Below are 15,294 nucleotides of genomic sequence, written 5' to 3'. Positions count from 1 at the left end.
AATACTATGGATAGCCCCTGGCCCTATCTTATATGAAGGATGGCCTTATGCCTATCCCATGCATGCTTACACTCCTCCACTGTATTTGCAGCTACCACTTCTGCAGGAAGGCTATTCCATGCATCCACTACTCTCTCAGTAAAGTAATACTTCCTGATATTACTTTTAAAACTTTGCCCCTCTAATTTAAAACTATGTCCTCTTGTAGCAGTTTTTCCTCTTTTAAATATTCTCTCCTCTTTTACCTTGTTGATTCCCTTTATGTATTTAAACGTTTCTATCATATTCCCTCTGTCTCGTGTTTCTGCCAAGCTATACATGTTAAGGGTTAACAAAGTTTATAAAATCAGTTTTGAGTAACTTGAGGGGTGCAGTTTCTACAATGGGGTCATTTATGGGGGGGTTTCCACTATGTAAGCCCCACAAAGTGACTTCAGACCTGAACTGGTCCTTAAAAAGTGGGTTTTGGCAATTTTCTTAAAAAGTTTAAGAATTGCTTCTAAAATTCTAAGCCTTCTAACGTCCTATAAAAATTAAATGACATTTCCAAAATGATGCCAACATAAAGTAGACATATGGGGAATGTTAAGTAATAAATATTTTATGAGGTATCACTTTCTGTTTTAAAAGCAGAAAAATAGAAATTTAGAAAATTGCTAATTTTAAAAATTTGGGGGTAAATTTGGGATTTTTTCATAAATAAAGGTGAAATATATTGACTCAAATTTGTGACTATCATGAAGTACAGTGTGTTACAAGAAAACAATCTCTGAATGGCTTGGATAAGTAAAGGCGTTCCAAAGTTATTACCACATAAAGTGAGATATGTCAGATTTGCTAAATTAGGCCTGGTCAGGAAGGGGGCAAATGGCCCAGATGTGAAGTGGTTAAAACAGTCTACTCACACTCCCAAACTGCAGTGAATGGTGTAAAAAAAATGCTAAATGTCCGAAAAGTTACAAATGCTCTATTTTGCAACGTTTTGAAACCAGTATTCTGGAGTGAAGAGCTTGATACCCCTTCCCCCCCAATTGCACAATCCCATTTTGTTAGAAGGCCACTCCGAAGCAGGGACTTACAGTGACCAGCAGTTATCTGTGGTGAAACCTGGCATCAAGTAATCAATTCACCAGCAGTGCCACTGCAAGACAAATGGCACAGTGCCCATTATTACTGGGATGCTGGTGCAATAAGAGGAGATGCTCCTTGTAACCGCTCTACATTCTGGTTTATAGATGAGGGCCCTTAATGTGAACCCCATTAAACACACAGGAGTGTAGAGAATAAGTGGTATAACCTTTTGCTGGCAGCCGCCCAAACTTAACCACCCTTCTATCAAGCAGAGCACTTTAAAAGGCACAAAAAAAAATGGGCATCCATATTTTAGATGGTGGCTGTGGGCAAACTGACGCTATATGCAGCATTCCGAGTTACTTTAGGAATAAAGAAGTTTGGACAGCGTCTATTTTTTCATAGGGTCTATTGACCCTAATAAGGCTTACTTTCACATCTGCAGTAAATGTATCTAGAATTCACCATATCCGGCAAGGCTGAATAGGGCCGTGCATAGTCGGGACCCATTGACTATAATGGGATCTGGGGGGGAATCGACCAGCTTCCAGCACAAGCACCAGGTTGTGGCTGGATAAAAAACGGTGCAGGCTATGCCGGACACGGTGAACTCCATCAGACTGGTCCTCTGCTGAAACAGCCTTCCGGAAACCTTTACTGTAGATATGAGAATCTGTAGGCTGCCTGGCAGTAAGTGTTCAGTTTCCCTGCAGCGTCACCACAGGGGAAATTAAGCATTACACAATGGGTCCATTCACACGTCGCAATTCTGTTCCACATTTTGCGTAACAGAATAGCGGACCTATTCATTTCTATGGGTCCACACGATGTGCTGCCCGGATCCGTAAAGCGGACCCGCACTTCCGGGTCCGCAATTCCGATCCCCCAAAAAATAGAACATGTCCTATTCTTGTCCCCAATTGCAGACAAGATTAGGCATTTTCTATTAAGTGCCGGCGATGTGCGGTCCGCAAAATGCAGACCGCACATTGCTGATGTCCGTGTTTTGCGAATCCGCAAAACACACACGGACGTGTGAATGGACCTAATATCAAGTCAACTCAATGGATTGTTTGTGTAATGCAGGACATGACAGGTCCTCCAGAGTGGAAGACACTCTTTGTAACTGATCTCCATGGTGGCCAAGAGATGGGGATCCTGAACAGAATATCCCCTCAACGGTGTCGGACTGGGGTACCTAGGGCCCGCCAGTAAAATTTATTTTGGGGGCCCACCATACGGATATATTCAAATATAATAAATAATCGAACAAGTTTTTTATATGAACATCGGCTGGATGCAGTGGCGTAGCGTGGGTTGAACCAAGTTTTGTGCCCCCCGCCTGTGGCCACGCCCCTTTTACAGATAATGTAGTAGATGTCACTTGCAGTCCTATGTAACACCACAGATAACACAGTGATAGCTCTCTGAGTACAGATAATGTTGTAGATGGGTGTGAGGCCCGGAATTCAGAACACACACAGTGTGACCTCAAGTCTGGGGCCGGGCTGAGGCAGTGTGGGCCAAATTCTATATACCCCCTCCCCCCAACCCTACCGTGAAAATACAGCAGCACATACCTCTTATATCCAGTGACATCTCCTGTGATGTACACTTTCCTCAATGTCTTCATTCGGAGATTAGACCGCCATGACACCTTCTTTCAGCCGCGTCTCGTCTCTGCAGAGTTTCACAGATTTTTTTTTTAGATTCCTCACTTTACTAACATCCTCCCCTTCCTGGTGCCTAAACACTGTCATCCTGCTGCTACCTCCAAAACTGAGCTAGTTCCATTCAAATAGTCCCCCATAATAATATGCTCCCAAACTGTCCTTAATAGTACTAGTGCTCCCTACAGCAGGGTTCCTCAACTCCAGTCCTCAGGGACCACCTGCCGGTCATGTGCTCATGATTTCCTTAGTATTGAGCAGATGATACAATTAGGGTCAGTGCATCAGGACTTACCACAGGTATTCATTCTGTGGGATACTCTCAAATCATGACCGGCAGGTAGGCCCTGAGGACTGGAGTTGAGGAACACTGCCCCACAGTACCAATAGTATCCCGATTAATATGTGCTCAATAATAATGCCCCTAACAGTAAACAAGACCCCTCTATAAGATACCCCTATAAGAGCATGCAGTAGTAATAAAGTCCCCTATACTGTCTGCAGTAGTTATAATACCTCCTATAGTGGTTCAAGTATTTATAAATACCCGCTGCAGTGCCCCATGTAGTTACAATGACCCTCTGTAGTGCCACTAGATAAAATACCTAACCTCCCCCTGTAGTGCCCATATGTATAATGCTCTCTGTATTATTTTAATATACAATGGCCCCTCTGTATTAATGTAATAATTATGGCCCCCTCTGTATTATTATTGTAATAATGGCCCCCATCCTTTTCATATATGATTGCCTCCTTTGTATAATGTCTCCCACCCCCATGGTACCCCCAGTCCATGGCCCCCATCCTTTAAATATATGACAGTCTCCTTTTATAATGCCCCCCACCCCCATAGTGCCCCCAGTCCATGGCCTCCATCCTTTTCATATATCATTGCCTCCTATTATAATGTCCCTCAGCCCCATAGTACCCCCAGTCCATGGCCCCCATCCTTTCCATATATGATTGCCTCCTTTTATAATGTCCCCCACCCCCATAGTGCCCCCAGTCCATGGCCCCCATCCTTTCCATATATGATTGCCTCTTTTTATAATGTCCCCCACCCCCATAGTGCCCCCAGTCCATGGCCCCTATCCTTTCCATATATGATTGCCTCTTTTTATAATGTCCCCCACCCCCATAGTGCCCCCAGTCCATGGCCCCCATCCTTTCCATATATGATTGCCTCCTTTTATAATGTCCCCCACCCCCATCCTTTCCATATATGATTGCCTCCTTTTATAATGTCCCCCACCCCCATCCTTTCCATATATGATTGCCTCCTTTTATAATGTCTTCCACCCCCATAGTGCCCCCCCAGTCCATGGCTTGCCTATTAAAACAATAAATAAATACTTACCTCTCTTCCTTACTCCGTCACCGTTTCTGGCCCGTCTTTAAGCGTCCCGGTGCAGGCGGTCACAAACACATCACCGTGACCTCCTGCGCCGTGTAATCACGTCATCTTGCGAGACCCGGCGCAGGAGGTCATGACGAGGTAATCGAAATCTCCTGCACCGCTCTACTGCCTGATAGGCTTCAGGTCCCTAGCCTGAAGCCTATGAGGCTGAAAGGAGGGGAAGGGAGACATAAGCTCCCATGGCCCACATTGAAATTCCTGCTGCCTGGCACCCCCTGCAATTTTGCTCCCCGGGCAACACCCCCCCCCCCCCCCCCACACACACACACACTACGCCACTGGCTGGATGAGATGCTGTACATTAAATATATAATATATGTATGTAGTGCAGTAAATCTAATGTGTTATGTGCCACTTGTGCAGGGGGTGGGAGACTAGGGGCCCACCAAGGGATTCCCCTGTACCCCTGTGGGCTAGTCCGAGCCTGCCCCTCAATCAAGTCAGATTATCCTAGTGCGATATATGAAAATGGGTTTTCTGAATTAGACAATTCGTTTGAGTTATGAAACCTATTATATTACATTAGTCATGAAATGAGCACTTTTTTCAGATCTGTTAATGTCAGACATCAATATGCCATATACAGTGCATCTATGGCGACCATCTTATGCCATGGCCAAGTCAGACTTGTGGTGGCATCCTTGGAAATGTACTAGGATTCTAGAGCAATGGACAACCTGCCAATGTTTAAAGTTGAGTTGGAAGGGACTGTTGATGGGTGATATATGATGATGAATTCTCATCTAAGCTGCCTATAACTACGAAATTCTCATCTAATCCCTATAACTACGAAATGTGGCATGCTGGGGCAAAAGATGCATGACCTACAGTATGTCTTTGTTGAGCGCTGTCACCCGTGGGGATCTAGACTAAAAGTTGAATGCATATCACAATACAGAATATACAAACAACACAATGAAGTGTCTGATTTTCAGCCACCAAGCAGGCGAAACCGATGCAGATAATTCTAGTTAATGATTGGCATTGTGTTGAGAACAATGGTGGAGTGACTGTATCATGAATGATTACATGACATGTGGCTCTACAGGACTCAATGTTGAAGACTACATGGAGTGCCCGGGCCAGTTTACAGTCTTTACAGGTGCCTGTACCTTCTTGGACATGGCTTGTATCTGAATCTCTCTCTCCCTCAGTTCTGTCTGTAAAGCTTCTTTTTCAGAGGCCGATTTCCTCAGTTTGGACTCGTGAGATGAAACCGTCTTCTGCAGGGAGGAAATGACTCCTGAAAATAGAGAGATACGCAGAGATATGCAGAAAATTGCATTTGGAGGGTGAAGGTGCAGTAGGTACAACCTGACCAGGGCCTTAGTGTCATGGGGCACTGATACAAATTTTGCTTCAGGGCTCAAGAGCTTCAAGATGAATTTATGAAAACAAAATCTGTTTCATGCAAAAATTTGCTACTTTTTACCATTGTGTGCCCCTTGCATCACTTTTGAGTAAATTTACTATAATTTATGCCAGAAACCTTTGTAAATTATGACTCAAAAGTACACCAGCACATAACTGGCATGACTTTTGGTGCCTGGAGGGCCAGAGATGCAGCTACTTTATTAACCCCTTAGTGACCAGCCTGTTTTGGTCCTTAGTGACCAAGCAATTATTTTCAAGTTTTTATAGTTACATTCCAAGAGCTATAACGTTTTTTATTTTTTTCCATCGATGTAGCCATATGAGGGCTTATTTTTTGCATGACAAGTTGTAGTTTTTAATAGCACCATTTTGGTATACATATAACTTAATAATTACTTTTTATTAACTGTTTCTAGGAGGGGGAGGGGAAAGACAGCCATATTGTCAGAGCATTCAAATTTCGGCATACGTAACATGACTTTTTTTTTTCTACAGCAGTCACTGTGTAGGGTAAATCACGCAATAATTGTGTAATGCCCTTAAGGACATCGCAATACCAAATACGTGGAGGAGATTTTATTTTTGCAATTATTTTTCATTGAAAAGTATTTTTTTATGGAAAAATTTATATTTTTTAAATTCAGATTTTTGTTAAATTTAATAATCCTTTACTTAACATTTATTTTTACAAGTTATTAGTCCCACAAGGGGACGTTGACATGTGATCTTCTGATCGCTTCTATTATACACTGTACTGCTTATGCGGTACAGAGTATTATACTATCAGTACGATACTGATAGGCAATCACTCAGGGCAGGCCTGTCATACTCAAGACTTCGGCACACTGCAATCTTGATTGGTAACGTAAGGTGTCCTCTCTTGCTAAGCCACTTAGATGCCATGGTCGGTGACTGCAGTATCTAAGGGGTTAAACGCCCTGTATTCTGCCAATCTAGACCATTAGAGCAGGAGTCCGTCTTTCATGTGAGAACCGGGCTCCTGTTCCTATGCAGCACAGACTAGGCCGCTGTAAAAAGGCGCATAGGAAGTCACTAACGGTTTAAGAGCCATGTGCCTCATAAGAGATTAGGCCCATCTCACTCCAGTGTGCAGGGGATAAATACTGTATGAGACGCCTGATCTCCCCTAATGAATGTACTGCTGATTATGTACAAGAAACCATGTAGTGTCATGATAACAAAATATATAATCCAAATCGAGAGTGTTAAGCACTTTCAGAATATACTAGATTCATAGAGGCTAGAATTTTTCTAAAACTCATTCTATAGTCAATGGTCCAACAGTGTTATCATATATACCACTTGTTTTTTTTTCTTCCTGGTGCTTCCCTTGGCCTTTGAGAGAAATGAAGGATCCATTGAAAGAGTGGTATGTGAGACATAACCATGCTGTCCACCATGCATAAGTGGACAGGAGGTAGAGGAACCACTGTGACCTTTAAGGGGTATTACATCTTTTTGATATGGATGACCTATCAACCAGATAGATCATCAAAATCATATCAGTGGGGTCTGACACTCTCACCCCTACCAATCAGCTGTCATCAGCAGCCACTGGTACCGAACACTAAACAGTAGATGGAGCTGGAAGCAGAAGGCTCCGTCCACAGTGTAGTGGCAATGATGCATTACAACTCCTGTTCACTTTAAGGGGAGCTGAACTAAAGTAGATTGGCGCGGCCACTGTACAGTGGACAGAGCCTTCTGCTTCCGCCTCTTTTAGTTTTAGTGCTGAAAACAAATGATCAGTAAGGGTAGTCCTAGAGATACATCATGAAGTGCTCTATAATGGGCGATTTGAGAGCATGGAGCCCATATACTGGTGTTGTGTGGGGGGACCTGTCCTGTCTGTGTCCGCCCTTGATGCTGTCTACTGAGGGGGCATGTTTATTTCTTATTACATGTTGAAATCCAAAATAATCAATTCCTCTTCAGCCAACTTACCTCTTATGTGCATGGCCAGCTTAGCAAATCACTGGCTGCACTGAAGTGAATGGACAGGAGCTGGAGACGTTTTTCTAATCTCCTTCTACAGCCCATCAGAATTTTCTTGAACAGTATTATGGTAGCAATCTCTGGCCAGGTCCAACATTATATTTAGCGAGACAGAAGAAGAAAGCCTATTCTACTTTTGGGTGGCGTTATCGCAGACATTTTATTACCTTTTGACATCTCATAGTCCTTCCTTATGATCTCCATGTCTTCCTTTAGTTTCTGGATAAGCTGACTGTTGTCTTCAGGTTGATCCATGGGCAAATTAGATTCTTCTTCATCTTCTTTTGATGTGATGTCATCAATTAAAATCTGATTGCAAATGAATACAGTGTTCTCTGGTTGATATTGGAAATAGTCAGCAACTGAGCCCCTCTGTTGCGGGGAGAGGGGCGGTTAGTTTTTCCTAGATTACTATATCTGTAAAGAATAAATCAAGGCAACTGGACTTACTGTAGATTTCTTGAAAACGTTTCACTCGTTCTTCCAACGAGCTTTCTCAATTCTGAGTGACTGTACAAGAATTCTCTGGGAATAAATATGTAACTGAATCAACATCTGTTAATTATACCCAGCATGGGGTCAAAGGTCATTATACCCAGCATGGGGTCAAAGGTGTTGATTCCATTATCCTACATATTTATTCCCAGAATTTTTGTACAGTCACTCAGAATTGAGAAAGCTCGTTGGAAGAACGAGTGAAACGTTTTCAAGAAATCTACAGTAAGTCCAGTTGCCTTGATTTATTCTTTACAGATATACCATGACCTGGATAAATGAGAACCTTCACAGACATATTCCTAGATTACTGTTTGGTGCCCTTGGTATAAAGACATTCCCTAGAATTTAAAACACCAGAATAGCTTCTGTGCCAACTAGGAATACTGGGGGATTTTGTCCTGGGAGTGAGTGGAGCGCTGGAGAATAGTACAGGCTGTAAGGATAAGTAAATTAATCTATATCACTTTATATATAGGTTACTTTTACTGTAAAATGGTGATACTATAATACTATATCCCAGCTATTACCATATAGGAGTTGAGGTGTTCATATGATGTTGAAATATTAGCCCCGTACTGGTGACTGATGTTACCATGCTTATCATAATCCAGCAATGTAATACAATACTTATATATACAACATCACTTATGACATGACTTATTACCTCTGTTTCCATTAGTATGCTTTGGCTTTTTCTCTGGTTTTCAGGCAAGCTTTCTGCCAAGGATACAGCAGATGCCTTTCCCTCCGAACTCATAGATAAATCCTTATGGCTTGATACTGATTGTGATTTTCCTTCTGTTACATCCGTGGGGTACTCTTTAAAAGGGAGACATTCTTTCTCTGTGTGCAAATTTAGTTGGTCAAGATGGTCTATAGATGACTTGTCCTATGGATACAAAAACATAGCTCTTCAACAAGAAGAACACCTTTTGGGGTCTAAAAATGCACAACAGTGGCTTATTTATAAAGATAAATCTGCCACATGTCATACCGACTAGTCTAAATTTATAGCTCCTATTAATTGGGCATTTTTGGCACACATTAGCGCATCCTAAGCCACACTCTTTCTGTCTGACCACACCCTTCCTACTAAGCCACAACCCTTGTCAGAAAAAAGGGTCTAGCACATTTAATAAATTTGGTGCAAGGCATGAAATTGTTTGTTGGGTCAAACTGAACCAAAATTCTGCTGCATTTTAAAGAAAATCTAAAGCAATTTAGAAAATCTCCCCCTTTGTGCTATAGCATATGTCAGTCTGGAGGGCTAAAGCCACTGTAATTATAATTAATAGAATGCAATAGAGCTGGGGTCATCTAAAGTCTAGATCTTCCTCCTCAACGGAGAAAGACAGGAGAACAGAGCTTCGACCAATGGGGGGGGGGGGGATAGGGATAGGATAGGGAGGAATTATTCTACAGTATTGAAGCAGAACAGGGTTCAATAGGGGAGTGTACAGCCTGGGTAATAGGAACAATCCTATTACACCTTGCTGCACTGACTGCGGATCCAAATTGACATTATACTGCTGCTCATTCCAGGTTTGCAATACTTCTGTAATTCCAGCAAACCGTTCTTGTTATTGGGGTCTTATTAGCCCTTGTGCGGTGGGTTATATATACAGTACAGACCAAAAGTTTGGACACACCTTCTCATTCAAAGAGTTTTCTTTATTTTCATGACTATGAAAATTGTAGATTCACACTGAAGGCATCAAAACTATGAATTAACACGTGGAATTATATACATAACAAAAAAGTGTGAAACAACGGAAACATGTCATATTCTAGGTTCTTCAAAGTAGCCACCTTTTGCTTTAATTACTGCTTTGCACACTCTTGGCATCTCTTGATGAGCTTCAAGAGGTAGTCACCTGAAATGGTCTTCCAACAGTCTTGAAGGAGTTCCCAGAGATGCTTAGCACTTGTTGGCCCTTTTGCCTTCACTCTGCGGTCCAGCTCACCCCAAACCGTCTCGATTGGGTTCAGGTCCGGTGACTGTGGAGGCCAGGTCATCTGGCGCAGCACCCCATCACTCTCCTTCATGGTCAAATAGCCCTTACACAGCCTGGAGGTGTGTTTGGGGTCATTGTCCTGTTGAAAAAATAAATGATGGTCCAACTAAACGCAAACCGGATGGAATAGCATGCCGCTGCAAGATGCTGTGGTTGCCATGCTGGTTCAGTATGCCTTCAATTTTGAATAAATCCCCAACAGTGTCACCAGCAAAGCACCCCCACATCATCACACCTCCTCCTCCATGCTTCACGGTGGGAACCAGGCATGTAGAGTCCATCCGTTCACCTTTTCTGCGTCGCACAAATACACAGTGGTTGGAACCAAAGATCTCAAATTTGGACTCATCAGACCAAAGCACAGATTTCCACTGGTCTAATGTCCATTCCTTGTGTTCTTTAGCCCAAACAAGTCTCTTCTGCTTGTTGCCTGTCCTTAGCAGTGGTTTCCTAGCAGATATTCTACCATGAAGGCCTGATTCACACAGTCTCCTCTTAACAGTTGTTCTAGAGATGTGTCTGCTGCTAGAACTCTGTGTGACATTGACCTGGTCTCTAATCTGAGCTGCTGTTAACCTGCGATTTCTGAGGCTGGTGACTCGGATGAACTTATCGTCCGCAGCAGAGGTGACTCTTGGTTTTCATTTCCTGGGGCGGTCCGCATGTGAGCCAGTTTCTTTGTAGCGCTTGATGGTTTTTGTGACTGCACTTGGGGACACTTTCAAAGTTTTCTCAATTTTTCGGAATGACCTTCATTTCTTAAAGTAATGATGGCCACTCGTTTTACTTTACTTAGCTGCTTTTTTCTTGCCATAATACAAATTCTAACAGTCTATTCAGTAGGACTATCAGCTGTGTATCCACATGACTTCTCCACAACACAACTGATGGTCCCAACCCCATTTATAAGGCAAAATATCCCACTTATTAAACCTGACAGGGCACACCTGTGAAGTGAAAACCATTTCAGGTGACTACCTCTTGAAGCTCATCAAGAGAATGCCAAGAGTGTGCAAAGCAGTAATCAAAGCAAAAGGTGGCTACTTTGAAGAACCTAGAATATGACATATTTTCAGTTGTTTCACACTTTTTTTGTTATGTATATAATTCCACATGTGTTAATTCTTAGTTTTGATGCCTTCAGTGTAAATCTACAATTTTCATAGTCATGAAAATAAAGAAAACTCTTTGAATGAGAAGGTGTGTCCAAACTTTTAGTCTGTACTGTATATATAATTTCACATGTGTTAATTCATAGTTTTGATGCCTTCAGTGTGAATCTACAATTTTCATAGTCATGAAAATAAAGAAAACTCTTTGAATGAGAAGGTGTGTCCAAACTTTTGGTCTGTACTGTATGTTCTAAAGCCTTTTTTGTCGTGTATTAGTGTGGAAAAAGAAAAAGGGCTTATTAGCCATTGAGTGGTGAAGTGTGAAAATTAAAGCCCTTTTTGGCGTGTATTAGTGGCAAAAGAATATATTATTTACCGTTCACAGCCGCAGTTATATGTTCTAAAGCCTCTTTTTTGTCGTGTATTAGTGGGGGGGGGGGGGGGAAAGAAAAAGGGCTTATTAGTAGGGATGAGCGAACCCGAACTGTATAGTTCGGGTTCGTACCGAATTTTGGGGTGTCCGTGACACGGACCCGAACCCGGACATTTTCGTAAAAGTCCGGGTTCGGGTTCGGTGTTCGTCGCTTTCTTGGCGCCTTTGTGACGCTTTCTTGGCGCTTTTTGAAAGGCTGCAAAGCAGCCAATCAACAAGCGTCATACTACTTGCCCCAAGAGGCCGTCACAGCCATGCCTACTATTGGCATGGCTGTGATTGGCCAGAGCACCATGTGACCCAGCCTCTATTTAAGATGGAGTCACATAGCGCCGCGCATCACTCTGCTCTGATTAGCGTAGGGAGAGGTTGCGGCTGCGACAGTAGGGCGAGATTAGGCAGATTAACTCCTCCAAAGGACTTGATTAATCGATCTGCAGCTGTGGATCATTGAGCTGCTGAAATTCAATTGCTCACTGTTTTTAGGCTGCCCAGACCGTTTGTCAGTCACTTTTTTCTGGGGTGATCGGCGGCCATTTTGTGTCTTGTGGTGCGCCAGCACAAGCTGCGACCAAGTGCATTTAACCCTCAATGGTGTGGTTGTTTTTTGGCTAAAGCCTACATCAGGGTGAAGCTGTCACACCAAGTGCATTTAACCAGCAATAGTCTGTTTATTTTTTGGCCATATACTACATCAGGGGCAAGCTGCGCCTGTCACCAAGTGCATTTAACCCTCAATGGTGTGGTTGTTTTTTGGCTAAAGCCTACATCAGGGTGAAGCTGTCACACCAAGTGCATTTAACCAGCAATAGTCTGTTTATTTTTTGGCCATATACTACATCAGGGGCAAGCTGCGCCTGTCACCAAGTGCATTTAACCCTCATTAGTGTGGTTGGTCAAGCTGTCACACCAAGTGCATTTAACCAGCAATAGTCTGTTCATTTTTTGGCCATATACTACATCAGGGGCAAGCTGCGCCCGTCACCAAGTGCATTTAACCCTCAGTAGTGTGGTTGGTCAAGCTGTCACACCAAGTGCATTTAACCAGCAATAGTCTGTTCATTTTTTGGCCATATACTACATCAGGGGCAAGCTGCGCCTGTCACCAAGTGCATTTAACCCTCAATGGTGTGGTTGTTTTTTGGCTAAAGCCTACATCAGGGTGAAGCTGTCACACCAAGTGAATTTAACCAGCAATAGTCTGTTTATTTTTTGGCCATATACTACATCAGGGGCAAGCTGCGCCCGTCACCAAGTGCATTTAACCCTCAGTAGTGTGGTTGGTCAAGCTGTCACACCAAGTGCATTTAACCAGCAATAGTCTGTTCATTTTTTGGCCATATACTACATCAGGGGCAAGCTGCGCCTGTCACCAAGTGCATTTAACCCTCAGTAGTGTGGTTGGTCAAGCTGTCACACCAAGTGCATTTAACCAGCAATAGTGTGGTTATTTTTTGGCCATATCCCAGTCTAATTCTGTCAGTAAATCCATACCGGTCACCCAGCGCCTAAATACTAGGCCTCAAATTTATATCCCGCTAAATCTGTCTTTACCACTGTACTGTTCTGGCTGGGCAAGTTATTTAGTGTCCGTCAAAGCACATTTTTTGTTCTGGGTTGAAATACAATTCCCAATTTAGCAATTTCCTAATTTAGTGGTTTCTGCTGTATCAGAGCTATTTGAAATCTATCCCTAAAAGGGTATATAATATTCAAGGTGCACATAGGGTCATTCAGAATAACTTCACACACACGCTACTGTGCATTTCCAAGTCTAATTCTGTCAGTAAATCCATACCGGTCACCCAGCGCCTAAATACTAGGCCTCAAATTTATATCCCGCTAAATCTGTCTTTACCGCTGTACTGTTCTGGCTGGGCAAGTTATTTAGTGTCCGTCAAAGCACATTTTTTGTTCTAGGTTGAAAAACAATTCCCAATTTAGCAATTTCCTAATTTAGTGGTTTCTGCTGTATCAGAGCTATTTGAAATCTATCCCTAAAAGGGTATATAATATTCAAGGTGCACATAGGGTCATTCAGAATAACTTCACACACACGCTACTGTGCATTTCCAAGTCTTATTCTGTCAGTAAATCCATACCGGTCACCCAGCGCCTAAATACTAGGCCTCAAATTTATATCCCGCTAAATCTGTCGTTACCGCTGTACTGTTCTGGCTGGGCAAGTTATTTAGTGTCAGTCAAAGCACATTTTTTGTTCTGGGTTGAAAAACAATTCCCAATTTAGCAATTTCCTAATTTAGTGGTTTCTGCTATATCAGAGCTATTTGAAATCTATCCCTAAAAGGGTATATAATATTCAAGGTGCACATAGGGTCATTCAGAATAACTTCACACACACGCTACTGTGCATTTCCAAGTCTAATTCTGTCAGTAAATCCATACCGGTCACCCAGCGCCTAAATACTAGGCCTCAAATTTATATCCCGCTAAATCTGTCTTTACCGCTGTACTGTTCTGGCTGGGCAAGTTATTTAGTGTCCGTCAAAGCACATTTTTTGTTCTAGGTTGAAAAACAATTCCCAATTTAGCAATTTCCTAATTTAGTGGTTTCTGCTGTATCAGAGCTATTTGAAATCTATCCCTAAAAGGGTATATAATATTCAAGGTGCACATAGGGTCATTCAGAATAACTTCACACACACGCTACTGTGCATTTCCAAGTCTAATTCTGTCAGTAAATCCATACCGGTCACCCAGCGCCTAAATACTAGGCCTCAAATTTATATCCCGCTAAATCTGTCTTTACCGCTGTACTGTTCTGGCTGGGCAAGTTATTTAGTGTCCGTCAAAGCACATTTTTTGTTCTGGGTTGAAATACAATTCCCAATTTAGCAATTTCATAATTTAGTGGTTTCTGCTGTATCAGAGCTATTTGAAATCTATCCCTAAAAGGGTATATAATATTCAAGGTGCATATAGGGTCATTCAGAATAACTTCACACACACGCTACTGTGCATTTCCAAGTCTAATTCTGTCAGTAAATCTATACCGGTCACCCAGCGCCTAAATACTAGGCCTCAAATTTATATTCAGCTGAATTTGAATACAATACATTGGGCCAAATAATATTTTTGTTGTTGTGGTGAACGATAACAATGAGGAAAACATCTAGTAAGGGACGCGGACGTGGACATGGTCGTGGTGGTGTTAGTGGACCCTCTGGTGCTGGGAGAGGACGTGGCCGTTCTGCCACATCCACACGTCCTAGTGTACCAACTACCTCAGGTCCCAGTAGCCGCCAGAATTTACAGCGATATATGGTGGGGCCCAATGCCGTTCTAAGGATGGTAAGGCCTGAGCAGGTACAGGCATTAGTCAATTGGGTGGCCGACAGTGGATCCAGCACATTCACATTATCTCCCACCCAGTCTTCTGCAGAAAGCGCACAGATGGCGCCTGAAAACCAAGCCCATCAGTCTGTCACATCACCCCCATGCATACCAGGGAAACTGTCTGAGCCTCAAGTTATGCAGCAGTCTCTTATGCTGTTTGAAGACTCCGCTGGCAGGGTTTCCCAAGGGCATCCACCTAGCCCTTCCCCAGCGGTGAAAGACATAGAATGCACTGACGCACAACCACTTATGTTTCCTGATGATGAGGACATGGGAATACCACCTCAGCATGTCTCTGATGATGACGAAACACAGGTGCCAACTGCTGCGT

General features: G+C 42.8%; 1 protein-coding gene across 1 annotated transcript in view; it reads right to left on the bottom strand.

Annotated features, from left to right (window-relative positions):
* CCDC27 (coiled-coil domain containing 27) overlaps positions 1–15,294 on the bottom strand; it is an 83,519-nt gene that overhangs the window by 26,193 nt on the left and 42,032 nt on the right. Inside the window, exons 6-8 of the mRNA XM_044278258.1 lie at positions 8,711–8,935; positions 7,716–7,857; positions 5,271–5,401 (exon numbers count right to left, since the gene is read on the bottom strand). Of these exons, the coding sequence (XP_044134193.1) occupies positions 5,271–5,401; positions 7,716–7,857; positions 8,711–8,935 (498 nt within the window). The remainder of the gene's footprint in view (positions 1–5,270; positions 5,402–7,715; positions 7,858–8,710; positions 8,936–15,294) is intronic.

The sequence above is a fragment of the Bufo gargarizans genome, chromosome 2, assembly GCF_014858855.1.
Source record: "Bufo gargarizans isolate SCDJY-AF-19 chromosome 2, ASM1485885v1, whole genome shotgun sequence".
Classification (NCBI taxonomy): Eukaryota; Metazoa; Chordata; class Amphibia; order Anura; family Bufonidae; genus Bufo; species Bufo gargarizans.
This window is presented reverse-complemented; position numbering and strand designations above follow the sequence as displayed.